Raw genomic sequence first — 26,385 nt, 5'->3', positions numbered from 1 at the left:
CTGGGCCCTCAGGATCCCACACACCCTGTGCAAGGCCGTGCAACCCCTTCACCCCATTACCTCCCCAGGAGCTTGCAAGACGCCCGGCACTGCTGCACCTCGAGCCTCTGGGCCTCCAGCTGGCCCCGAAGAGCCTCTCGTTCCCGTGCCTGCTCCCGAGCCTGCTCCTGCTGGAGCTTCTGTACGGCCCACAGCTCCTGCCGGCTTTCGGACAGCTGCTCCCGGAGACCAGCCACCAGTGCCTGGGAGGACTTCAGCTGCAGGCACAGCTCCTGCTCGGGTGGGGTGCGGTGTGGGCCTCTCTGGCCTAGGCAGGCTTTGCCCACCGAGGCCCACCAGGGCTTGTGACTCCCCAGAAAGGACACCCCCGACACTGGGGCCCCTCCCTGGGGCCATGGGGCTCAGGGGCAGGCCCCATAACTACCCTTCAGCCTGAGGGGCTCATGTTTCTGCCCTCAGGGAGACAGGGAGTCCTGTGGGCTGCAGCTGCCCACCTGTTCCCGCCGCCACCGCCTCTCTATGGCTGCCCGCATGGCCTGCAGTGCGGGGTCCAGGGCGGCTGGGGAGCAGATGTGTGGTGGGGACGCCCCTTGATGGGGGGATGTGGCACGCTGGGGGCTCCTCAGTGGGGGCCGTGGCTCCCCCAATTCAGTGATGCTGCTACCTGCCAGCTCCAGGCACCGGGCGTCCTCCTGGGCCACCTTCAAGGTGCAGAGAGGAAGGGATAGAGGGGCCCAGAGCACAGGGCCATGATTTGGTGGGGACCGCGCAGACAGTCCTGAGGGTCCCTGCGGGCTACCTCCACCTTTGCCACTGGGAGGACAGGCGAGGGGCCACACCTTCCTGACGTGCCTCAAAGTGCACTGCAGGGACCCCACCTTGCCCTGCAGGCCGTCCACTGCCGCACCAGGCTTCCTGTGGCAGGGGAGACTCCTGAGCAAGGGTGACAGACCCCTGCCACACAGCCACCCCCGTCCCGCCCACCAACCAGGTTCTGCAGGTCGGTTCTGAGGGCAGCGATGGTCTTCGCCTTCTGCTCATTCTGCTCTGTAAGCTTCTCCACCAGCAGGGTTTGCTCCGAGAGTCTGGGAGGAGTCGGGGGGTGTGGGGGTGAAGGGCAGGGCCCAGAGGACGGGCACCCAAGCATGCCCTGGCTCTGCCTGGACTCCTTTGTGTGGTGGCCCCCCTGCCAGTGCTGGGTGATGCCTCTGTCTGAGTGGCCTCTGTCTGAGTGGCCTCTGTCCCTGGTCTGAGCATGTGTCTCTCCTGCCACAGAGCCTTCAGTGGCTCCCACTGTCTCAGGAGTCAAGGCCCACACCCTGACCAGCTCTCCAGCCTCAGATGCAGTGGCTGCCCGAGGCTCTGCCTTGTCCTTGTGGCACAACAGAGGGAGTGCCCACCACAGGCCTTTTCCTGGCCAGTCCTTCTGCCTGGAGCACCTGTCACCATTAGTCTAACAATAAGTGATTTTACTGTTCCTTCCTTCCCAGGGTGCACCTTCTTCCTAAAGACCCCAGGTCCCCCTTCCTGTGGCTCAGGCCCTGGTGTGCTGCCCCTGCAGCTGTATGGCACCGTTGGGCCCCCATGTCCTGTCCTGCTCATTTGGGGCTGGGCTGTGGTGTGTTTGACTCAGCTGGACCCCCTGAGGGTAGGGAGGGCTTCTGCCTGTCAGCCTGGCGGGGTGTTTGTGGACAAGTGGGCCCTGGACCCTGGGTTGTAAGGCACTGGCCCCACGGCCAGCAGGTTAGATCTCCACTGGGGAGCCGCCTCCCCACTTTCTGCTGAAGCTGCCCTCAAGAGACCTCTGAGCCCCCGATGTGGGTGGTGGGTCCAAAACCTTCCACAATCACGGCGGGGCTCATAGACCCCCAGAGAGGGCGTGGGTGTCCTTCATATCGGGCAGGAGGTGGCCTGGTCCCTCTTCCTGCCTCGGTTTTTAAATGATTTACCTAAGGTGAGCTCTTGCCCCTGGAAGAATGTTCCTGCTTTAAGCCTGAAAACTCCAGTTCTGGGTGCTGACCCCCAGGACGCAGTCCCAGTGAGTTCCCTGAAACCCTCACTGTAGGAGACCCCAGTGTCTGCCTCCTGGGCATTAGGGGAGTGCCCTGCAGCCACTGGGATGGTGACTCTGAAGAGTGTGCACCACCAGTGATGTCAGGGCCCCACCTGCCCTGGAACGGTGTGACCACATCTGGGATCCACAGCTGCTCGGCAGGCTGGATGGGCCCCGACCCCCTGGGCCCTCCCTGTGCAAGCTTGCTGGCCCTGGGCGCCCACCTGGCCTGGAGCGCCACCTTCTCTGCGTCCCAGCGGCCCTGCAGCTGCAGCATCTCCCCAACTTTGTCCCGAAGCTGCTGCCCCAGGGTGCTGGCCGTGCTGCTGGCCGACAGCCGCAGGTTGGAGTCGAGGTTCAGGCAGGCGGTGTGCAGGCGGCGGGCTGTCCTGGCCGTGTCTGCCTGCAGGTCAGCGAGGCCCCTGGGAGACAAGGGCAGCATCTGTGGCTGACTCAGGCCCCATCTGCAGAGGGAGGGCCTGGTCCCGTCAGCCCCACAGAGGACCCCCTCCTTGGCCATCCTCAGGAGAAGCCCCCACTGCATGGCATTGATTGTTCCCATGTGTCACCAAACACCAGGAAGGCAGCTGGGGAGGAGTGAGCAGGGGCAGGACCAGGTTGCACACTTCAGGCTTCAGCAGCCTTCACCGAGTCATCGACCCTCTGAGTCCCCGACTCCTCCTGTGCAAGGGGCTGCTATGTACCTAAGGGCTAGCAGGGTGGTACCAGGACTGACCTCCAGTGTGGCACCCAGCAAGGGCTGGACAGACTCCAGAAGCTCCATCTGGGTAGGTGTCCCCCACCCCACAGTGTCCTCTTCACCCTCCTCTCATCTCTCCTTGGTGTCCCCAACCTACCTCCCTGGCCTGTTTGTCCTTCTCCCCCACTGCCCTCCTAGGCCGCCCTCATCGCTGCTCCCACTGGCCGGCCTGAGGCCCAGCCAGGGCTGGGTGAGAAGCCGGCAGGCCAGGGCTACTGCACCCACGGGAGAGCCCGCCCTGGGCACCGCTTTCCCCCTCCCCAAGGCGGCTTCAGCTCCCTGCAGCCTGGTGCCTGGCCCCAGGTGGGGCGGCTGGCACTCACCTCTCAGTGGCTACACGCAGCTCGGCCAGGTCTGTCCCCAGCACCACGGCCTGTCTCCACAGGAGGAGGAGGTCCCGGGGCTGCCCCAGGCCCCCTGGCTGGGTCTGAAAGCAAGAGGCCTCGTGTCTGCTTCAGGCTGGGGCCCCTTTACCCTCCCTGAAGCCCACTCTTTTCCAGGTGCATGTCCCTCTCCCTGGGGGCTGGAAGTGGACCCAGCATCCCAAAGCCCCCATATCTCACAGGCAAATGAGCCCTGGGCTCCCCCAACCCCACCCTGGGGCCATACTGTGCCCCTCCCCAGGAGATGATCTGGGGACGTGACCACATCCAGCCCTCCCAGGCCAGCCTGCGTGCATGGAGGTGGGAGGTTGGGGTGCGTGGGCCCCTGAAGAGAGAAGGTGCTGACTCAGTCGCGGTTCCCCAGCTACTCTCAGGAACTGCTCAGGCTTGGAACACGCCAGAACCAGGCCTGGCCCCTGCTGGGGCAGACATTTCTGCAGCACAGGGCTCCTGCCCTGCCACTCCAATGGAAGAGGACTGGCTGTGTTTCTCCAGTACAGTCTTTCTCCTTACTCTGGAGGGCTCCTGAAGATGTCCAGGTGTTGGTCTGGCACTTTGAAGGTGCCAGGGACACAGAAGCAAGTTAGAAGCCTCTAGCACTGGGGCTACGGTTCAGCAGGAAGGAGGGTGGGAAGCCACTGAAGTTAGAAGCCTCTAGCACTGGGTACCCAGTTCAGCAGGGAGGAGGGTGGGAAGCCACGACTGAGACAAGGCCAGTGATTAGGCTGTAATGGAGCGGAGTGAGAGGACTCTGTGTGGGGGCAGGAATGGGGGGAATTGTGTGTGCACAGTGGTTCCAGCCTTGCAGGGAGCTAAGATGAAAGCCAGAAGTCTCAGAGTCTCCACACCACCTTCTAGGCCCTGCACTCGCCTTCTCCTGCTCACTGACCTCTGGAACTCAGGGTGCTACTGTGTTTCTGCCACCTCTGCCTGCCTGTGACAGCCCCACCCCTGCTCCTCCAGGTTGCCTTCAGGTAGAGCACTCACATCCTGCCCGTTCTCCAGAACCCCCACAGAGGACCATGACCAGAAACCAGTGGAAACAATAGAACGAGACCTTCAAGAACTTCAGGTATTAGATCATCTCACCTTCATGAAGCTTGCCTGACCCCCTCACCTGATCCCACACCTGAGGTTCCCCCCAGCTGAGCCCATAACACCTGGCCATACACCCTCCGGAGAACACGTCCCTCTGTGTCCATTCCACCTGGCTGTACACCCTCCAGAGGGCATGCCCGTCTGTGCCCATTACACCTGGCCATGCACCCTCTGGAGGGCATGACTCTCTGAACCCACACCTGGCCATACACCCTCCGAGGGCATGCTCCTCTGAGCCCATTACACCTGTCTGTACACCCTCTGAGGGCATGCTCCTCTGAGCCCATTACACCTGTCCGTACACCCTCCGGAGGGCATGATCCTCTGAGCCCATTACACCTGTCTGTACACCCTCCAGAGGGCATGCTCCTCTGAGCCCATTACACCTGTCTGTACCCCCTCCGAGGGCATGCTCCTCTGAGCCCATTACACCTGTCTGTACACCCTCCAGAGGGCATGCTCCACTGAGCCCGTTACACCTGGCCATGCACCCTCTGGAGGGCACGACTCTCTGAACCCATACCTGGCCATACACCCTCCGAGGGCATGCTCCTCTGAGCCTATTACACCTCTCTGTACCGCCTCCGAGGGCATGCTCCTCTGAGCCCATTACACCTGTCTGTATGCCCTCCGAGGGCATGCCACCCCGTGCCTGCTATACGGGGGGGACACTTGCTTCAGCCGCACCGCCTCCTGCACTCTGTGTTCATCACAAGAGCAGGCTGAGACACTTCCTGGCAACATGGAGGTGTGGCTGCCAGATTAACCTGCCACTTAAACACATGAGAGTCCAGATTCACAGCCTCTTCCTGAATGCAGGGCTGGGCTGGCCTGAACGGCTGGAACACTTAGGCCAGGAGTTGGTGAAGTCACAGACCATCGGGGAGTGTACGCAATTTCTTGCTACACACACAGACACACACACATACACATACACACACAAAACAGGCACACATGACCCTGCAAGAGATTATAAGGAAAACTGCCTGTCTAGAATGTCGGAGTTAAACAGAGAAAAAAGTCTTCCTTGTGGATATGGAAGCACACTACATCACCAGGATAGCCTCAACTGAAGCTGAAAATGTACTTCAATGTGGCCCCAAAGACTGTTAGAGCCCCTTGGCATCTATCAGAAACAAATAAAAACCCTTCCTAGAAAATACTATATTCGCCTCAGGTTTCAAAGAAACTTCACAGAGTTCCAAGGAAAATAAGCAGCTCTTAGTTAAAAAATAAAAAATCACCAAAAGCACAAGGAAACAAAGGACCATGATCAGAAACCAGCAGAAACAATAGAACCAGACCTTAAAGAATTTCAGATATTGGATAGTCAGACATAGGCTACAAAAAGACTATTTTTAACATGGTTCAACAAATAAATAAAAGGCTTGAAAATGTGAGTTAAGAAGCCAGGCGAGGTGGCTCATGCCTGTAATCCCAGCATTTTGGGAGGCTGAGGCGGGCGGATCACCTGAGGTCAGGAGTTCGAGACCAGCCTGGTCAACATTGTGAAATGCCATCTCTACTAAAAATACAAAAATTATCCAGGCGTGGTGGCACACGCCTGTAATCCCAACTACTCAGGAGGTTGAGGCGGGAGAATCGTTTGAACCCGGGAGGCGGAGGTTGCAGTGAGCTGAGATTGTGCCACTGCACTCCAGCCTGGGTGACAGAGCAAGATTCTGTCTCAAAAAGAAAAAAAGAAAATGTGAGTTAAGAGTAAGCTATTTAATATTTGGGAAAGAATCAAACAGAACTCTTAATGAGGAAAAATACAATATTGGCAATTTAAGCTAAGTAGGCAAATTTAACAGAGGTTAGACATCAGAAGAGAAAACTGATGGACAGGAAAGGAAATTTGAAGAAATTATCTAGAATATAGTCCAGGGTAATAAAAAGAACAAATCCGTGAACTGTGCCTGGGAGACAGCGTAAGAATGGCTAACACACGTCTAGCTGGAGCTCAGAGGAGGGGAGATGGATGACGAGCACCGGCAATGTTTAAAGAATATTGACTTCCCCAAAATAACAAGCGACACAGAGGTTCCGCGAACCCTAAAGCGGGATAAACAAATAAATCTACACGCAGACACAACACAGGGACACGACACAACAACAAGTCGGAGCAGGGGTCTTAAGAGCAGCCGGTGAGAAGACATGTTACCTCGATAAGGAGCCAGTCAGAATCCAGGCAGCCTGGAAGCTGACTTCTCAACAGCAGCAGCGGAAGGAGAAAGAGAAAGCATATCTTTAAGGTGCCGAGAGAAAGCAGCTGTCAACCAGTGAGAACAGTTGTCAAGGACAAAGGGAAAATAAAGACCTGGGTGATCGAATGCCAAACTGAGCTCAGGGACCCTGTCCTTCTGGCATTTGTTCTCACACAGTGGAATCGGCTCCTGCGGTCCTCAGGTGACCTGCCCAGCGGTCCGAGGACGGGGACCAGGCAGTGGGAACATGAGATCTGCCTCAAACGCCTCGAGCCAGAAGGCCTGGCATAGGCGATGACTCCTTGCTGATAGCACGGCTCCCGCTGACGCTATGCAGAGGCCGGCATTCCCTCTCAGGGTGTAAACCTCGGCTGGTTTGTCTGACATCTGCCTTTCAGGAGCAGCATCTGTGGGGGGCTCGGGGCTGGGACCTGGCCCCCACGGGGGCGAGTGGCGGCCCCTCTGGGACAGGCTTGTCTGAGGGACGTCTGTGGAGGCAACCGGAGGCCAGAAACGCGGCTGCCCCTCCGGCTCCTGCCTCCACCTGGCGCAGCACATCTTCTGGGGGGCTGTCTTCCTGGGGAAATCCTTGCCCGTGGTGCCCGTAGCATGCAGGGGCTGGGCGTCCAGGCCCCCTTTGCTGGAGGGCTGTTGGGAACACCTTCAGGCCCTCAGGGACTGCCTGGCTGGAGAGCCACGGTACCCAAGGCCACAGCAGCTTCAGGGGGTCCCACGACCATGGAGAGATCCGAGCAGGGCATGAACACCTGGATGTCTCCCTCCCACAGGGGCTGGTGCCTGGAGCCCTGTGCCCTGACCCCCTGCATGCCTCAGGGTCTCAGAAGTTGGAGTGGGTAAGGCTGCAGGGGGACCTGGGGGGCCACGGCCAGGTGCTATGAGCAGCAGTGCTGCCCCAGGCTCCTTCCAAGGTCCCCCCTCCTGAAGTCTGGCCAGGAGTTCGGCCTACGGAGAACAACCTGCCTCTCCAAAGAGCGTGGTCCACACCAGAGCCGGGGTGCGGCCCCAGTGCCCCATTCTGAGAGCCCTGCCCTCCTTCTCCGGGTGGGGGGCAGTAGGGGTGGACCACGAAGTCCCTCACTCCACAGACTGCTGTGGCCAAGCTGGGTTGGGGACATGGTGTGGCAAGAAGCTGTGGCCTTGTCCCCAAGAGGGACAGCCGCTGAGCCAGCGCACCCTCACCATGTCCCTGCCTGCTACCCAGCCATAGGCACCCAGACAGGCGGCCGCCATGGGGTGAGCAAGGGTTGGGGGAGCACCTGTCTCTGGGCCCAGCGCCTCAGCTCCAGCTCGCCCTGCAGGCGCTGCACGCTGCCCGTCATCCCGGCCAGCTCCCGGCCCAGCACGTCGTTGGCCTTCTTCATGTGTTCCAGCTGCTCCCGCAGAAGCGCGTTCACCTGGCAGAGGCCGGTGCTCCTGGACAGAGAACCCACAGGGCATGGTGGGGGTAGGAAGCTTCTCCTAAGAGAGGCGCTCAGAGTCCCCAAGTCAAGGGGCTTGAATGGAGCCCCAAACCCTCTGGGCCTAACTGACCCGGGCTCAGGTGTACAGCCGCTGCTCTGCCCCCACCTGCCATGGGCCCCACAAGGGACCCCTAAACTGAGTGCCAGCATCAAGGTGGCTCTCCCAGGTGCCAGCCCAGTGCCCTCCTGCCTTCCTGCGATATCTGCCCTCTGTCCTCCCCGAAGCCCCTGCCCCGAGCTCTCCTGGCTCTGGCTCTGCAACCTTGGCCCGTCCCTCAATGCCTGAGACAAGGTGCCAGGGGCTGGGAGGGAGGCGCCTTTCGTGGGGCGGGGTGACGCAGAGAGGGAGTCAGACATGCCCATGGTGGGGGACGGCTTCTGCTGCACCCTGGGGCCTTCCCCACCACAAGTAGGTCCACACTTGCTGCAGTAGGGGTGCAAGTCTGCCAGGTGGGTGGACCTCGGGAGCTGGCACCCCCGCCAGGCCTAAGCCGTGGTTCACTCACTGCTCCTCTCTGCCCGCCAGGCCTAAGCCTCCTCTTGGGTTATTTTTCTTCCCCCTCAAAACTGGTTTTCAAAAGTTTCTCAGAACTTTGATTCCTTTTCCAGATTCCTGGAGGATGAACCAAATGTGTTGATATTCTACAGACAACTTAACCTCCCCAGGTCTGGGAGACTGGTGGGCCTTGGTTACTGTGCAGGGCTGGGTTAGTGTGGGGGCCGGGTCAGTGTGGGAGCTCAGTTAGTGTGGGTGGGACTGGATAAGTGTGGGGGGCTGGGTTGGTGTTGGGGGCTGGGTTAGTGTTGGGGGGCTGGGTTGGTGTGGGGGGCTGGGTTAGTGTTGGGGGGCTGGGTTAGTACAGGCAGGGTGGGGGCCGGGCAGAGGCCCCCTTGATAAGCCCAGGCATGACATCGTCAGCTCCATCTCAGGGTGTGAGTGGGTGATCCACACACTGGACTCAGGTGTGGCTGGTGGCCAGGGTCTGTTGCCAGGGTCTTAATGTCAGTGCTCACTGACAGCGGTGGCGGGGGGGCTCTGTCCCTCTCTGCCACTCTCTCCCTGTCATTCATGAGGCTCTGTCTCTCTTTGCCGCTCCCTCCCTGTTATTCATGAGCCAGGTTGACCCGTGGCAGGGAGGATGGCAGAGCGTGGAGAGGCTGCCACGTGGAAGGCTGGCACCAGTCCCGTCCCCCATGGTGAGCAGCCCCTGCTCCTGGCCTGTGGAGTGGGGGAGGGGTCTGATAGCGATGGGTACAATCGTGATGCTGTTACTATAATAGGGATGCTGCTGAGCCGCTCTCAGAGGCTGGGACGGCGGCGCTTGGTTGCGTGAGAGGCCCACGCTGAGCCTAGGAGGCTGAGTGTTTCACTGTTTCCACTCGGCCTGGGGTCTCCCCACAGCAAGAGGGAGCGCGCTGCAGGCCCTCACACTGCCCAGCCACTCAAGTCAGTCCCCCTTCCCAGCCGTGCCTTCTCCAGCCCCCTGCCCTGCCCTGCCAGGCCGTGGAGGCCTGGGTTGACTCCCACAGGGAAACTGAACTCACAGCTGCTTTGGGAAGAGCTGTCAGTAGCCCCAAGGCACAGAGGGTCCCACTGCCTCTCGGGGGGATGGCTGTGCTTCCTGCAGCCCTGACTGCCCCGCACCTGGCCTCACCTCTCCTCGGCAGCCTCCAGACGGCCAAGGGCCTCCTCCAGATCCACGCTGTGCTCCAGCTCTGACCTCCGCAGCTGAGCCTCGGTGGTCTCCAGCCGGGCCTGCAGCTGGGGAGGAGCAATAGCCCACCTGGTCTGGCTGCTCCTGAACCCGCCAGGCAGGGGCTGGGGCATCTTGGACACAAAGCCGACCTTAGTGGGGAAGAGAGGGCTCTCTGGGGCCCCACAACGGGGGCTGGGGTTGGGTCTGGTGAGGCCCAGGCCCTTCCACACAATGAACCTGACAGGCGGCCTCCTGCCCTGTGCCAAGTGCCCACAGCTGGCAGAGGAGGGGAGGGGCAGGGGCATGCTGGGTTGCACTGATGTGCCAATCCCATCAGGCCTTGAGGACAGTGTGAGTATGGTGGCCCAGTGGGGGCATAGCTCTGGGGGCTGCTGGAGCATGCCCACATTTCATTTACAGATGGGGAAACTGAGGCCCCACTGCCCCAGCTACCTGGGCAGCCCAGCCGTCAGGGTAGGGGGAGGGGCTTCAGGGCTCGGTTCAGGCACACAGGGGCAGGATGGAAGGTCACAGGGCTACCTCTGGGGCTGCCCCCTGGAGAGTGAGTGAGTGTGGTTCCCCTCCAACTGGGCCTCCTGCCTGAGTCCAGCACCTCACCTACAGGGAGCAGGACCACACCCACCATGATGTGGGCCCACTGCCCAGGGTCACTCCCACTGCCCAGGGCCACTCCCACTGCCCAGGGCCACTCTGCCACCACTTGGCCAAGACCGAACTTGGGCCCAGGAAATCAAGGGCCAAGGATGGCCTAGGTGGAGGGGTGGAGGGGAGGGCAGCAGGCCTGGGGCCTCAGCTGTGGCTGCGCCTGGGCCAAATGCATGGGAGAGCCAAGGGGCCCCTCCTCAGCCACAAGCTGGAAGAGAAGGTGGCGTTGGAAGACCCTGGAGGAGCCGGGCGGGTTCTGGGGGTGCTACCCCAGGATGGAGATGCCATGGTCAGGCACTCTGGCCACCCAGACCCCGTTCCGCCTGTCTTGGGGGTAACTTGGAGTGAGACCCAGCCTCCTGGCACCCACACTTTGCCTGCTGAGCCACCCGGGAGCTGGCGTGCACTGGGCTGCTGGCGAGTTTGGATCTGACTCACGCAGCTTACTAATCTGTCGGCAGCATTTCTGTGGCTTCTATTCCCACCGGCCTGTTCCCAACATCTCCCCACCCTGTGCTAGGAAGATGCCTCCCCCAAGGCCTCCCCACAGCTGTAGGGGCTCCCAGGAAGAGTAGGCTGGCTGGCAGCTCACGGATGTGCTGGGGCCCCCATCAGGTGGGGTGGACCCCAGCTTCTGCCCTCAGGGGCTCCCAGGGGTGCCAGCAACAATGGATGGAAACGTGTTTCCCATGTGGGGGTCAGGGCGTGATAGAACTGGGTGGGGAGCAGAGAGCGGGCCCCTCAGAGAGCTGAGGGCACCCCTGTGGGGCTGGTGCTGCCATGGTCCTGGGAAGGACCCTTCTAGAAGGTGAGGCCCCCTGGGGACGCCTCAGGCATTCAGTAGTGGCCACTGGTCAGGTGACTAAGAAGGGGCCAGATCTGCTTCAGGGGTTCAGATCTCAGCCCCAGTGATGGTGTGGCCTGGGTAATCACTGGCTGGCTCTGAGCCTCTACTCCTTATCTGGAAAGTGGGGTCATCTGACATGCCATGCATAACCAGGGGGGCTCTGAAGATGGCATGGGTGCGGCAGGGGCCCTGAGTACCCCACAAGGTGGGCTGGACACCCCACTCCATGCACTGACTCCTTGCCAAGTCCTGCCTCAGAAGCCAGCATGTCTTGGAGCAGCTGACACAGGAGAGAGGCTCTGGCCTAGCAGGTTTCTTCACCTTTCTGCCTCGGTTTCCCTGTCTACACAACGGGAGGCCCCCCCCAGCTCCACATTTTGTGACTAAATATGCCTCTCGCTCACCTCACAGGTCACCCTGGAAGGCACTGCAGCCACCAGGGGACCAAAGATACAGCCCTGCCTCTGGACCCTGTCCTCTGAGGTCCAAGCAGCTCCGGCCAGCCTCAGTTGTCAGGAAAGGGCCAGGGAACTGGGGTGGAGCCATTTCTCTGCGAGCTCCATCTGGGGTTGGAGTCGGTGCCTGCTGGCCTGCTTTCCTCTGCTGTGCAGGTGCCAGCTTTGTGCCAGTGCTGGGCAGAGCACTGGGCCCCGCGAGTCAGGACTGGCCAGGCCACCCCACAGGGCTCCTGGGCAGGTGCGGGGACAAGTCAGTGCCTAAGCTGGGTTGTGAGACCTAGGGGACACGCTGGGCATCAGAAAGGCCTGGGCACGTGCTGCTTGGCCTCCCACCTCTGGCCTCAGTTATCCCATCTGTTGCCTCAGTTTCCCCGTCTGTTGCCCAGGGTTTGAATGTCCCGTGGCTGACACTCTGTCTTTCCCAGTCTTAGAAATTGCCGATGGTCCCAGGCTCTGACTGCCGCCCTGACAAGTGACCCCTCACGAAGGGCCAGGCTGCCACCTCCCACCTGCCCTGAGTCTGCTGCACACACGCACCTGGTCGCTGACCACACGGCACCGGCTGGCCAGCTCATCTCGCTCGGCGCCGGCCTGGGCCAGCAGGTCCCCCAGCCGGGTCAGCTCCTTCTGCAGGAGCTCGTTCTCCTCTTGCACTCGGGCCACGGTGGCTGTCGGCTCCTGTACCCCTGCTGCACGGTACCTGGGTCAGCCCGGGTGGCCAGACCAGGGCCCACCCACACTCAGCCTTGTGCCCTGTCTCCACGGTGGGACCCCGGGCTGGCCACCAGGCTCCAGCTGCTGGACCTGCCCCCATCTCCTGGGAGGGGTCCCAGCTCTGAGCCGGGGACCCTAACATAGGGAGGAAGACTTCATACTCTGAGCCCCACTTCCTCTCATGTTAACTGGAATCCTACCACCTCTGAGCACCTGGAACCCCAATGCAGACCCAGGCCCAGGCCGAGCCCCAAACCAATGGCAGCAGAGTGTGTGGGCAGCTTGGACGCTGGGCACTCGCGCTGTCTATGAAGTTGTGAGCCCTGTTGCTTCTGGGGGAAGGGACCTGGTCCCCGAGTAATAAGGTGCTTTTGTAAATACACACACAGCCAGTTCCCCGGGCCTGCAGGAGGCCGGACAGACCCTGGGAGAGAGGGATCCCTGGGACCCATGCACGAGGGAGTCCTGGGCACACACAGGACAGGCGGCCTGGAGCTGGTTCCTCAGCTGCCAGGTGGACAATTGGAGGCAGCGCAGGGGCCTGGGGCGGGTGCAGGATAGGCAGAGCCCAGCGGGGTGGGCGTCTGTGCTCCCTGAGTGCCAGTGTCCAGCATTTCCACGCTGAGGAAGAAACCACCAATGAAGCGGAGACGCAGGTGGCCACAAGTGTGCCACACAGAGGCAGCCCTGCTCAGGCCCTGCTGAGTGCCCTGTGGGTATCGATATGATGCCCCTGAGGGTGGCCCTGTGGGGGGTGGGGCCAGCCCCAGGCCCAGGACTGTCCCCCACACCGTCACCTTGGCCAGCCCCAGGCCCAGGACTGTCCCCCATGCCGTCACCTTGGCCAGCCCCGGGCCCAGGACTGTCCCCTACACCATCACCTTGGCCAGCCCCGGGCCCAGGACTGTCCCCCACGCCGTCACCTTGGCCAGCCCCGGGCCCAGGACTGTCCCCCATGCCGTCACCTTGGCCAGCTGCAGGCCCAGGACTGTCCCCCACGCCATCACCTTGGCCAGCCCCGGGCCCAGGACTGTCCCCCACGCCGTCACCTTGGCCAGCCCCGGGCCCAGGACTGTCCCCCACGCCGTCACCTTGGCCAGCCCCAGGCCCAGGACTGTCCCCCACACCGTCACCTTGGCCAGCCCCGGGCCCAGGACTGTCCCCCACGCCGTCACCTTGGGGTGGCTCCTCACTCAGGCTGCCGGCCACGATCTCACGGATGCGGGTGGGCACGGGGGTGGGCGAGGCCTGCCGGCCTTCCCCACGCACGGTCAGCGCCCGGTCTTCCCTGCTGGCTGTGGGACTCAGGATGGTGTCCTCCAGTCTCTGAAAGACACCCCCAGAGATACCTGGAGATGGCAGCCCCCAACAGCTGCCAGGCACCCTCTACGATCCCACTGAATAGGAGCCACCACATGGCCGCCCCAAGGCAGCAGAGTGCCCTGGAGAGGACAGGGTGAGGCTGGGCAGGTCACTCAGGCGCATGCCTTGGTTCTCCACCTGCGGAGTGGGGCTGCGCCTGTCCCCGGGTTCTGGAGAGGAGGACCACACCCAGCCGAGGTCAGCAGGAGCAGGTACTGCGCTTGGGGCTCTGCCCTGTCTTGGTGGGGGCTGGGCTGAGCGCTGGCTAAGCGGTTGCCAGTCCCCTAGGGGATGCTGACAGGCAGGTTCCTTTGCCTCTGCTCCACAAGAAACCCAACATCCTCGCCCACCTGGAGCAGGTGGTCTCACAGCTGGTTTGCACGGTGGGGCCAGAGGAGGGACCTAGATCCCACACAGCAGTCACAGAGCCCAGTGTGTTTGTGTGTGTTTGTCGGGGGGTAGGGGCTGAGGATGGGTCAGAGGGCTGAGGCTGAACCCATCCTTCTCTGTTCAGCTGCCCACTGCCCCTCCACAGGCTCGGTCCATCGGGAGGGTAGGCAGGCCCAGGGCTGCGTGCTTGAGGCTCCGAGGATGAGCAGGGCCCGTGGAGCCCTCTCCTCCCACGGCTGTGAATTCTGGGCAGAGTCTGGGACTCCCATCCTCAGGCTGCCCTCAGAAGGCTGTGTGGGCCGGGGCAGCGAGGGCAGCGAGGACAGCCTTCCTTCCCAGGTGGGTCCTTCATGAAAGCCGACTGCCAGGGAAGAGGCTCCAATAGGCCCAGAAGTGGGCAGGAAGGCCCAGGACCTGGGCTCACACTCCGGAGGTGTTTGCTGAGTGGCTGCCCTTCTGCCCCAGGAGCGCCTGGGTGTCCTGGGTACCCCAGCCTGGTTTTGAGGGTCTTGGGCTCTAATGGCATTTTGCTGGGCAGGGGCACAGCTTGGGGAGGGCCGGGACCCCAGGGCATGGGACTCCTGCCAGGTGGAATAGATTACCGACTGTGGGCAGGACACACAGGCCGCCTGTGCCAAACCAGCAGAAGCCCAGGCAGGATCCCGCAGGAATACGCAAGGCCACAGCTGTCCCCGGCCTGCTGCCTTAAGGATATCTGAATTTCAGGCAGTGAATTAACTACCAAAAGGTGACTGGATGCTTGCCAGGGGAAGCTGGGAGGGGATGTCCATTCCTAGGGCTCTCCAGCATGGCACGCCAGAGTCCACCCAAGTCCTCCTTGCCTGGCTCCCACGCCAGCACAGAGGACCCCTCTCCCTGGGGTCCGCAGGGCAGCTCCCCCACCTTGTGCCTCCTGGATTTTCCTCCTGACCAGGGTCCACGTGGGTGACCACCTGGCTGCCTCCTGCCTCCCATCTCTTGGCCCTCCCTGAGACCCTGCTTGCGTCCCCGGACTCTGACCTCAGGCCTGGGCTGGTGGCTGTGCCCTGCTCCCCCACCCTCCTCCTAACCCCAGCCAGGCCTCCTGCACCTGGTGCATGCTGTCTGGCTATCCTGGATGCTCCCTGGACACAGGCCTCCTCCTCCATCTGCACCGCAAAGATCGCGGCCCCCCTCGCCGGGGTTGGAGAGTCACCGCAGACCCAGGCTCAGCATGGCGCCTGGAGAGGCCCTATTCCGACTCTGCTGCCCTGTGAAGGGCAGCCACTCAGCAAACGCCTCCCCACTATCAGCTGAGGTCTGGGGCCAGCCCGCCCGTCCTCCCGACAGCCCGTGCACCAGGGTCTGTCTCTCAGTCCCCTGGGAGGTCTTGGGAGGCGCCTTCACTGCAGGTTCCCCCATTGCCTCTTCTTCTGGAGAGAGTAATGGGCCCCCCCTTGGGAGCAGCAGCCTAGTGGGGGAGGGGGAGGGAAGTCCCTGCTCCTCCTCCTGGGCCCAGCTGGGACCCAGGTGCCAAGACCACCAACCAGGAGGAGAGCTGCTGGAAGAGGCTCAGCCATTCTGTTCTAAACCCCCTATTTTGCACAGCGGAGAACGGAGGCCCAGCAGGGTGGCAAAAGGCACCCCAGGCTCCTTGATCAGAGACCGTCAGGCTCCGCTCAACCCCCCAGACCGGGAAGGGCTCTGCCCCGCCCTCCCTCCGCCTGCTCAGCAGCTCCCGCCCTGCGCTCCCCCGGGCATCGGCGGCGCCACCCGCTAACGGGAAGGCTGCAGCGCGGAGTAAACTTGACTCATTCCTAACATTTACAGAGGGTCACTTATTAGCGGGACGTCCCGAGAGGCGCTGGGGCGTAATGGGTTCCATCTGTGGACGGGTGCCTGCAATAGGCCGCGGCCCAGCTGGAGCCGGAGGGGGGCGCGGGGAGCGCGGGGGGAGCGCAGGGGGCGCAGGGGGCGTTCAGGGGGACACGGGGGGTGCGGGGGCTGCAGGGGAAGCAGGGGGCGAGGAGGCGGCGCTGTGGGGAGCGGGGAGCGCAGGGGGCGCGGGGGCACGGGGGGGCGCATGGGGGGGCGGGGGACGCAGGGGTCGTGCAGGTGGGCGGGGGACGCAGAAGGGGGCGCCGGGGAAGGAGGGGGCGAGCAGGGGGGCGCAGGGGGACGCAGAGGGGGGCGCAGGGGGCGTAGAGTGGGCGCGACTTTGGAGTGTGAGGGCAGCGCCGCCCCCATGGAACCACCCGGAGGAGAGAAGGGCTGAGGGAAGGAGCAAGCAGGGGAGAGGCAGGGATGGGAGGGGAGGGGAAGGAAGAGAAGGTGGGGGTCGGCGTGTCCGGAGGCCTGTGCCGCCAACCTAAGCGCTTAGGACCCCGCCGATGCTGCTTCCTTCCCCACGGCTCCAGGGTGGTCCTGAGGGTCTGCACCGCCCACTCCCCAGGCCCCTCCCAGGGACTCTGCGCTGCCACCTGCGCCAGCGGGTACAGGCAGGGCGTCCCCTCCGCTACCTGTGGGTCCTTCTGGGCCTGCCCGTTTCCCTCCCGGGGCCTCTGCGGGGTGGGCCCAGGCTGTGGCCCAGCGTCCGCTGGAGGCTTGTATTCTAGAAGGCTTCGCAGTGGGAGGGAACACCAGGGCTGGAGGTCACTTTCCCCTAAGGCCCCAGACTCACAGCTGAGCCCGGCCCCTATCTCTTCCTCCTGCCCCCAGCGCCTTTTTCAGCTCAACCTGCATTAAAGACCCCAGGGAGGTCACAGCCCCTGCGTGGAGCTAAGCTAGGGGTAGCCGGCCCACTCAACCCGATCCTGGCCCTGAGGGGGGTGGCCCAGCAGGGAGAGCCAGCGGGTCCTCACTGCTGCGCCACCCCATTTGGTTGTGTGGAGAGGGACAGCCAAACCTTGGGGGAAATGTGGGCTCCCCATATCTCTGCCTCCGCAGGGTTAGAGCAGGGCTCCCCTCTAAAAGAGTTGGACTAGGGTCCTTGCTATGCCACCAATAAACAGAGATCGTGGGTGTGTTACCCCCCACCTCATGTCCCCATCTGTGAAATGGGAGCGTTGGCCATCCAGGCCCTCCTGGATCCCAGGGCCAGGGGCTGGGGCTCTGTAAGGGTGCAGTGGATGGACCACGTGTGGCCTCAGCTGCCTACCCCCAACTGGCCACCAGCCCCTGGGAAATGCAAGCTGCTGGAATCTTGCCTGGAGGAAAATGACCTCCCACACTCTGATGGAATCAGAACCCTCGTGTGGATCCAGGGTTCCACCTGCACTTTGGCACTTGCTGGGGACCGGGGGTTTCAGGGCTGCTGCCAGGGCCTCTCCTACACCCCTTCCCCATTCCAGGGTCTTGGCCAAGACCCTGGAATGGGGGGCCGGGAGGTCACCTTATCATCATGCTGCAAATGGGGAAACTGAGGCCAGGGACACGACCCCAGCTCTCCACTGGGGTGGGGTGGAGCCACAGCGCACCTGCCAGCCCATACTGCCTGCAAAAGGCTTCCGCCTGCAGGGAGGGCGCAGGGACTCTAGGTCTGCACCAAAAAACCCGAGTCTTGGCTTTATCTGGAGGCCACGCTCGCGCTGATTTCCATCCCTGCGCCTGGGGCATCACCTTGGAGATGCTGTCAGGGGTCAGAAGCCTTGGAGGGAAATCCCCCACATCCTCGTCAAAGCCATCTGAAGCAGGGACGGTCAGGGGCCTGCTGAAGCTCAGACCCAAGGGTCACTGGTCCCACCAGCCCTTAGCAGCCCCACCACCCCTGTCGTCCCATCCTGCTTGGACAGCTGCCTGAGCTGAGGGCGGGAGGGGGAGCATGTCCATCGGGACCGCCGCCACCCACCAGCAGGCTTCTCGGTCAGCCTGGGTCACCCTCATTGAGGGGTGGACCCCCCAGTGAAGGGTGGGGTGGAGGGCGAACCTCCTGAATGAGGGGTGGGATGGAGGCAGCTCCCAGCCGGAGGGTGGAGGGTGCCTTCCCTGAGCTCCAACAGTGCCCCCGTGTGGCCGCGAGGAGCGCTGCAGGGGGCTGCCAGGTCCTGCTCTTGTAGAACGGAGGCTGGGGCTGGGGGTTTGGACGGCATCACGGACCAGTGCTCAGTGGAAAATGAAAGATGTGTGTCCACGAGAGTGAAGGCGCGCGCCAGCATCGGCCCGCAGGGTTCTCCGCGCTCTCCACTTGCAAACGTTTTCACATCCATTGTCCTGGCCTGCATTGGAGGCTTCTGGCCACCGCCTTAATGGGTGAGGAGGGTGAGGCTTGGCACCTCTGAGACTTGCTCAAGGGCACCTGCTCAGCAGCAGCGTTAGGACTGGGACCTCAGCCTTGGGCCCCACTCACACACAAGGGTGCTCACTGATGAGCCTTCCCAGTGGCGGTGTCTGGACTTGGCTCCACTGCAGTTCTCCTCCCCTGTGTGCCCCCTCCCAGCCTGAGCAAAGGGCAGGGAACCAAGCAGCTTCCGGGCCGGGCAGCAGCCCCTTTCCTCCTGTGACTGAGCCCAGCCATGCTGCGGCTGCTGCCTTTCTCTCCCGGGCCCTCCATGGCCCTCCCAGCATCCCTGGGCGGGGAAGTCTGGCCTTGCCAGGAGCAGGCACAGCTTGAAGAACACATCTGAGGACAGGGCCACCGGCCAAGTCCAGCCACCGGACGTCTGCTTGCCGTCCTTCCGCAGCCCGGCCCGCCGCAGAGAGGGCCTTGGGCTGGGTGGCCTCCTGCCAGGCTCCATTTCCTTAGGAAAAAGAGCTTCTCTGTGCCTGGGATAACACCTGGCCTCCAAAATGCTGTATTTCAGCAACTGCTCAGTTTAAGTCTCTGTGTTTGTGGAGAACACTCCGGGCCTGGGCATCACCCAGGATCGGGAACATGGCTCTGTGGGTGTCAGTTTGCTCCTCAGGTGTTGATAAATCTAGGCCACCCCTGCAGGCAGGACCCCGGCCGGCCAGGCACTGAGGCAGGGATTGTGGATGGGGAGAGACAACTTCTCACTCCCTTCTATGCCGCCAACACAATGCTTGGCACACAGACAGGCTCGGACACAGCGCACTGCTCCTGCTCAGAAGACTGAGAGCTCAGCTGGAACTGCCTCAGGTCCGAATCACCAACGGCAAAATGACTCAGAACAAGGAACTCGAGGAGGGCAAGGACCCTGTCTTTCCTGTTTGTCCCTGTGTCCCTGGTGCCCACGCAGGCTTCCTGGGGGAGGTGGGATAAGAAAGAACCCACCAGCTAGAGAGCCCGGGCACTGTGTCCATGTGGAGGCAGCTGTGGAAGCAAAGGTGGAGGGGGTGCATCTCCAGGGGTCTGTGCAGGGTCTGGGGGAGGGGCAGTGGGGATGGGGGTGAGTGGGGCAGAGCAGGAACCTGGCGCCAGACTGCGAGGGCCTCAAATGTTCTGTGGAGGATTGTGGGGCACGATCCTTGGACCCCAGGACTAGTGGGGGTTCCTGAGCGGGAGGATGGGCCCGTGTTGTTAGCACAGTGGCCCTGGCTGTGCCTGACGGGGCCTGGATGCAGCCTGGGAGATTTGGAGATGGGCTGAGCATCAGCCTTTGGCTTGCTTGTGACAGTGCGGAGCTCAGCGACGGGCACCACGGCCTGGCTACTTGGAAACCATCCACCGCTCCTGTCCTGTGGTGGGGACCCTAGACTTGGTCCCTTGGGATCTCCTGAGTGATAAGCGTGTCTTTTGTTGGCCTATGAGATGACTGATGGCCAGGGCCCCTGGATAGCCGCAAAGTAGGGGCTGGTTACCAGAAAGACCACGGCACGATTAGAGCGTTGGTGCTTTCAGCCCCACACCCTGACATCTGGGGAGGGGAGAGGAGCTGTCTCTGGAGCTGATCACCAACGGCCAAAGATTTAATGAATTTTGCCTACTTAATGAAGGTTCCATAAAAACCCTAAACCACAGGGCTGGGCAGGCTGGGTTGCTGAATACAAGGCAGTGCTGTGGGTGGTTGGTGTGCCCAGGGGCCTGGAGGCTCCGTACCTGCCCCCGTACCTTGACCTGGGCACCTCTCCTTCCGGCTAGTCCTGAGTTGTATCCTTTATAATAAACCAGTAATCAAATGGGAAAGTCACTTCCAGAGTTCTGTGAGCTGTTCCAGCAAATTATCAAGTTGAGCAGGGAGTGGTAAGTACCCCTAATTCATAGCCAGTCAGACAGAATACGGGAGGCCCAGGACTTGTGATTGGCATCTGAGGTGGGGCAGCTTTATGGGACTGAGTCCTTAAACTGTGGGTCTGTGCCAGCTCTGGATGGTTAGGGTCCGAACTGGATTGAATTGTAGGACAGCTAGCTGGTGTCCAGGGAGGTGGAGAATTGGCTGGTGTCAGGAAAAACCCACACATTTGGTGTTAAACGTGGTGTGAGTAACAACAGTACAGACAGATAAACCTTGCTTGGAGGGAAGTGTGTACGTCAGAGAGGAAAAGAAGCGGGAGGGTAAGACGGCGCGGTTACTGCGGAAGACGGCATGACGGGTCTCCACAAAATTAAATGTAGACTCTCCGCGCGATCCAGCCATCCACTTCTGGGCATCTGCCCAAAAGAATTGAAAGCAGAGGCTCGAAGAAATATTTGTACCCCGAGGTTCACAGCAGCATTTTCACAGCGGCTGGCAGGCAGAAGCTACCCAGGCGTCCATTCAGAGATGAATGAATAAACAGAGTGTGGTCCCTCTATGAGTAGAATATTACTCAGCCTTAAAAAGCAAGGAAATGCTGGCGCCTGCTACAACGTGGGTGGACCTCGAGGGTGTAATGCTCAGTGAAATAAGCCAGCCACGAAGGGACAAATACCATCTGATCCACTTAGACAAGGCTGCTAGAGTCACCAAGTTCATAGAGACAGAGAGTAGGATGGCGGGGGCTGGGAGAGGGGGGAATGGGGCGTGAATGTTGAATGGGGGCAGAGTCTCAGTTTGGGAAGATGAAAGTTCTGGGGCCACGTGTGGCGGCTTACACCTGTAATTCCAGCACTTTGGGAGGTTGAGGCACGCACATCACTTGAGGTCAGGAGTTCGAGACCCTTCTGGCCACCATGGCGAAACCTCGTCTCCACTGAAAATACACAAAATAACTGGGCATGGTGGCGTGTGCCTGTAGTCCCAGTTACTGGGGAGGCTAAAGCAGGAGAATTGCTTGAAGATGGGAGGGCGGAGACTGCAGTGAGCCGAGGTCGCACCGCTGCACTCCAGCCTGGGTGACAGAGACCGACTCTGTCTAAAAAAAAAAAAAAACAAAAAGTTGTGGACGTGGATGGTGGTGATGGTTGCTCAACGCTACGAGTGTGTTTGGTGCCACGGAATTGTTCCCAAAAATGGTTAACATGGTCAGTTTTATGTTATGTATATTTTCCCGCAATTTAAAGAAAAATGAAATTTTTTTTTAAAAATTTATTTTATTTTATTTTTTTGAGACAGGGTCTCGCTCTGTCTCCCAGGCTGGAGTACAGTGGCGCAATCTTGGCTCACTGTCACCTCCGCCTCCTGGGTTCAAGCGATTCTCCTGCCTCAGCCTCCCGAGTAGCTGGGATTACAGGCGCCTGCCATCACGCCCGGCTAATTTTTGTATTTTTAGTAGAGATGGGGTTTCACCATGTTGGCCAGGCTGGTCTCAAACTCCTGACCTCAAGCGATCCACCCGCCTTAGCCTCCCAAAGTGCTGGGATTACAGGTGTGAGCCACTGCACCCGGCCAGAAAAAAAGAAATTTTTAAAAAGGCTGAACAATCAATGAGTCAAGCACATATTTCCAGAAGTGAGATGAAGAATAAACCCAGAGAAACTGAAAGCGAAGGAAGAATGCATATGTAGGTTAAAGGAAGAATGCATATGTAGGTTAATGAAACACAAGATAAGAATACTATGAGCCGATACGCGGCTAGTATCAGAAACGAGAAAGGGGATGCCACTTCGGGGCAACCACTTCCTCCCCACTGTGCCCAGGACTGGGGTTCCGGACCCAAGGCTGTCTGGAGTCCCGGGAAACCCCTGTCTCGAGCCCCCCAGCAAAGAGGGACAGCTGGTTACCCCACAGATCCTGCAGACATCCAAAAGACAGGAAGAAGATATTGTGAACAACTTTTGCCAATTTCAACAACTTGAAAATTTGGATGTAATGGACAATTTCCTAGAAAAATAGCACAAATCAAAATTCAAGCCACGGAACGGGAGTCTGAGGAGCCCCCAGCTCTGAGGGGACTGGGCTTTCTGTGCTGGGTTCCTCATCCGGGACTCTGCGCCGTGCTTCTCCATCAGCTGTGGGTCTGGGTGCTGGAGATTCCGAGGAAGGGCACACCCCCACCCCTCGAGGCAGTCACAGATACCCCCACTTCACGGGCAATTTCAGGGGGCTTTGCGCTCCCCAAGTCCGACTTGCTCACCCCAGGGACAGAGGTTGAGAGTTTCCAAGCCTGCCCCTTTACATCCAATTCCAGCTCTGGGGTGGGGGCATTCTGGGGTGCTGTGCAGAGGTTGCTGGGGGGCTTCCAAAGGAGGGGAGGGCAGCTGTGGCCGGAGGAAGAGGGATGTCAGAGAGGCTCCTCCGGGCCTGGGAGCATGTTCGCCATCCGTCCAGAGCCACCACCCCTAGTCACGGGGGGCCTCCTGCATCCTCAAGCCACAGCCTTCCTCAGGCCCTGCGGTCTCCCAGGCTGTAGCTGGAGGGTGGAGGGTCCCTACAGTTCTGCTGCCCATCTGGACAGCTGATCTGGGCGTCTGGCACCCGCCTGCTCCCTGCTCACTCTGGGGTAATGGCATCAAGATCTCAATCACTACAGCCAAAATAACAGGTGTCAGCAGGGCGGGCAGAGCAGACTTACTGGGGCCTGCGTAGCCTCCAGATGAGTTTCCTGGGGACAGTGGGAATTTGGGGGCAGGCAAAGCAAAGCATCTCTCAGCCACATTTGCACAGTGCTCATGCCCCTGCCTGATGTCAGCACCGGCCTGGGTTTCCCCCTCAGACCAGCCGCTAACCACAGCAGCTCCCTCCAACCCTCATGCCTCGGCTTTCCTGACATCCGAGGGGATGAGAATCCTCACAGGGCTCCAAGTGTCCTGTAAACATAGTGTGCTGGCTCTCCAGCCTCCATTCGCCAGCCCTGCTCTCAGAACTCATGGAGCCAACACCCAGGCAGAGCTGGCCGAGCTCCAGGTGGAGGAGGTAGAGCTCACCCCAGGTGGAGGAGGTAGAGCTCACCCCAGGTGGAGGAGGTAGAGCTCACCCCAGGTGGAGGAGGTAGAGCTCACCCCAGGTGGAGGAGGTAGAGCTCACCCCAGGTGGAGGAGGTAGAGCTCACCCCAGGTGGAGGAGGTAGAGGTCACCCCACGGCACCTCTTTGTCTTGTTGTATCGCCTGATTCAAATATCCTGCCCTCGAGTCCTCGTGCAGCCCTGTGTGTGAGCAAACCCTGCGTCTACCCTGTCACTCGGTCACCTGCACCAGCTGTGGCCATTTCACTTTTCAGGTGATCTGTATTGTTTGGATAGGGCCATGTCAGCCTGCCGTGGCATAGTTTTGAGATGCTAAGAGCTGGGTTAACAAGCAACCGTGAGTAAGCCAGTTCGTCGGGGTTCCCTGGGATCCCGAGGGGTCCGTTGGAGGTGGGGCCGCCTGGCTGTGGTGGTCAGCAGCAGGTGAGGGCAGTGCAGGGAGGAGGGATGTCCGAGGTGGGACCGCAGGCTGGGTCCTAGGTGGGTTCTGGGAAGTAGGGAGGCAAGGGGAGAGGGACACAGGACAATTCCCAGCCACTGTTGTCACACCAGGTGCTACGAAGACAGAACCAGAACATCTGGAAGCCACAGAATAGACACTAGGGCTGAGCCACAGCCTCCCACAAATGTGCAGCGACGGGAACACTGCCCCCGAGAGGCCCTGCTGGCCCCACACTTGGCCATGGGAGGGCAGTGAACGAGGTCCCAGAATGTCAGCACCAAGGGCTGCCTGCCCGTCCCCACTCCAGTGCGCAGCCTGCAAACCCGTGGTTGCCAGGGACGCCAGTCACCTGAACGTCCACAGCCAGCAGCGGCCCCGGGCTCTCTCTCCACCCTGCAAACCTGTGGCTGCAAGGGACGCGGGCCACCTGAATGTCTATAGCCAGCAGCGGCCCCGGGCTCTCTCTCCACCCTGCAAACCTGTGGCTGCAAGGGACGCGGGCCACCTGAATGTCTATAGCCAGCAGCGGCCCTGGGCCCTCTCTCCCCAGGCTCTCTCTCCTGGCTGAAGGCTGCCTGTGTGTGTGTGCAGGTGCGCCTGCTTGCATCCGTGACTGGCTGCACGCTCAAGGCAAACACGTGAGCAAGTGGAAAGTGCCCCGGGAGCCAGGAAGGTGCCTCCTGGCCACCCCCTCTCTTTGCCGCGTCCCTTCCAAAGTGTCCTGGCAACCTGCTCTCAGGAGGGTGCAGGGAAGTGACCGCCCCACTGACCTGGATCACGGTGTCCAGCCCCAGTAGGGGCTGTTGGGAGGCGTCCCCATTGCCAGGCTCACTGGAGGCAGAGCTCATTGCAGCCCAGAGTGCAGGACCCCAGAGAAGGCTGGGCTTTGCTACCTGGCAATTCTCCTCCAACTGGCCAGGGTCTTCCTTGGTGCACGGGCCCCACACCTGTGTGGCACCTGGCTCTGCAGTCTTGTGTCCCGAGCCTGGGCACCCAGTTGCTCTTGCCCTGTGGGTAAGACAGTATGGCCAGCTGAGCCCGTAGGCGTTGCTGTGGCAACCGGGACGCTGAGAGCTGGGTTTCCCTGGAAACAGGCGTGCAGGACCCTGTTGCTATGGGGACAAAGGAACGCTGTTGGCTGGAAGCAGTTTTGCCTGGAGACCTGGAGACGCCCTAGGTAAAACTGTCTACCTGAGCAACAGCACCTGGGAGGGGCTGGCCTTTCCCCCAGACACCCCCTCCCGCATTCACTCCAGGGGGAGCCGTGTGCTTGCTGGGCACACGGCAGGCAGAGGCAGCACGCAGATCACTGGTCTTCCTTGATCTGGACTCATAAACTATGACTTTTGAAAAACATTTGTCAAAGAACGTAGTGGTCGTCACAGGTGGTGGACTGAGGCCCGGAGAGGGACGCTGCCTGCCTGAGGGGCAAAGGAAGCTTGTCTTCCTGGCCTTGCACCTGTGAGTCCTTCTGGAGTCTGACTCCCGCTAGAGCCCTTCAGAGTCACCTGCCCATGGGTCCACCCTTGCCCTGGGAAGCTGCACTGTTTCCCACCCTCTGGAATCGGAAAGGACCGCCAGCCACCCTGTCCGAAGGGGAGAAGGCCCTGGTCAGCATGCGTGGTGGAGGGTCTGCAGAACTTGCCCACGGCTTCCCACCCCAGGGGCTGCCAGGGGCTGTCTGGATGCCAGGGCAGGGCAGCTTCCCATAGGTGAGGCAATGGGAGGGAAGCAGGGCCATGCCTGCCACCTCCAGGCCGGCTGTCCCTGCAGACGCAGAGCTCTGTGGCTCAGAGCCTGGGCCTCCCGGGGCCTTGGATGAAGTCAGGTGCCTGGCAGGCAGCCATGCCAGCGTTTCCGCCCCATTCCACTTCCTCTGGGGCTCCTCATTCTGAGCTGGGACCTCCTTGAGCTGATTCTGGCAGGAGTCCCTCTGGGGAAGGGACAGCCGCAGAGGTGGGCCCTGCAGCAGGAGTGGCTGCCCTCCCATGAAAGGCTGCCCTGTTCAGGGGCCTCTGGGGACGGGTACATCTCTGAGTCTCTCAGAGACCCAGGTTCTTGGAGCCAGCCCAGGAGACTGGGAGGCAGCCTGCCCAGCAAGGCCACAGGGGCCCGGGCAGTGGAGGTGGATGCCAACTTGGGGGACCAGCATGTTTGTCCCTGGGGCTGCCGAGAGAGGGGCTGAGGGCCCAGGCCACCTCCTCAGAGGCGAAATTCAAGAAGCAGAGGCACCTGTACTCAAAAGGAGCCCTCCCAGAGAAACGCCTGTGCTCTGTTCACCCCCACTCCTGAGGACAACCTCCAGGGTGGCCCTGCAGGGACAGGCCAGGCTCTCTGGCCAGACATGGCCCCATAGGCATCCGGGCTGGGCTTCACTGGACAGTCCCTGGGGTGCCACGGGCCTGGTCAGTCCTTCCGAACCTCGTGCTTCTGGCCCAAGCATGACCTCTGGCTTCAGGTCCAGACTGAGGACACCCACTCCATGGGCTGGGCCCCTCCCTGAGCAGCCTCCAGATTCCCCAGGGACCCAAGACTGCCGGTCGCCCACCCTCAGAGTCCTGGGAGGCCCTGTGGCCATGGAGAGTCCTGCCCTCCATGCCTCAGCCTGAGTGGGGAGGGGCAGCGTTT

General features: G+C 61.1%; 1 protein-coding gene across 1 annotated transcript in view; it reads right to left on the bottom strand.

Annotated features, from left to right (window-relative positions):
* The window catches only part of CROCC2 (ciliary rootlet coiled-coil, rootletin family member 2), a 79,202-nt gene extending 54,457 nt beyond the window's left edge, over positions 1 to 24,745 (bottom strand). The window contains exons 1-10 of the mRNA XM_055379988.2: positions 24,528 to 24,745; positions 13,540 to 13,690; positions 12,188 to 12,339; positions 9,638 to 9,744; positions 7,779 to 7,935; positions 3,137 to 3,240; positions 2,278 to 2,475; positions 989 to 1,085; positions 495 to 701; positions 61 to 272 (exon numbers count right to left, since the gene is read on the bottom strand). Of these exons, the coding sequence (XP_055235963.1) occupies positions 61 to 272; positions 495 to 701; positions 989 to 1,085; positions 2,278 to 2,475; positions 3,137 to 3,240; positions 7,779 to 7,935; positions 9,638 to 9,744; positions 12,188 to 12,339; positions 13,540 to 13,690; positions 24,528 to 24,605 (1,463 nt within the window). The 5' untranslated portion in view covers positions 24,606 to 24,745. The remainder of the gene's footprint in view (positions 1 to 60; positions 273 to 494; positions 702 to 988; positions 1,086 to 2,277; positions 2,476 to 3,136; positions 3,241 to 7,778; positions 7,936 to 9,637; positions 9,745 to 12,187; positions 12,340 to 13,539; positions 13,691 to 24,527) is intronic.
* Between the last annotated feature and the right edge of the window lie 1,640 nt (positions 24,746 to 26,385).

Source organism: Gorilla gorilla, chromosome 11, assembly GCF_029281585.2.
Source record: "Gorilla gorilla gorilla isolate KB3781 chromosome 11, NHGRI_mGorGor1-v2.1_pri, whole genome shotgun sequence".
NCBI lineage: Eukaryota > Metazoa > Chordata > Mammalia > Primates > Hominidae > Gorilla > Gorilla gorilla.
Note: the sequence above shows the minus strand (reverse complement) of the source record. Positions and strands in the feature narration are given on the sequence as shown.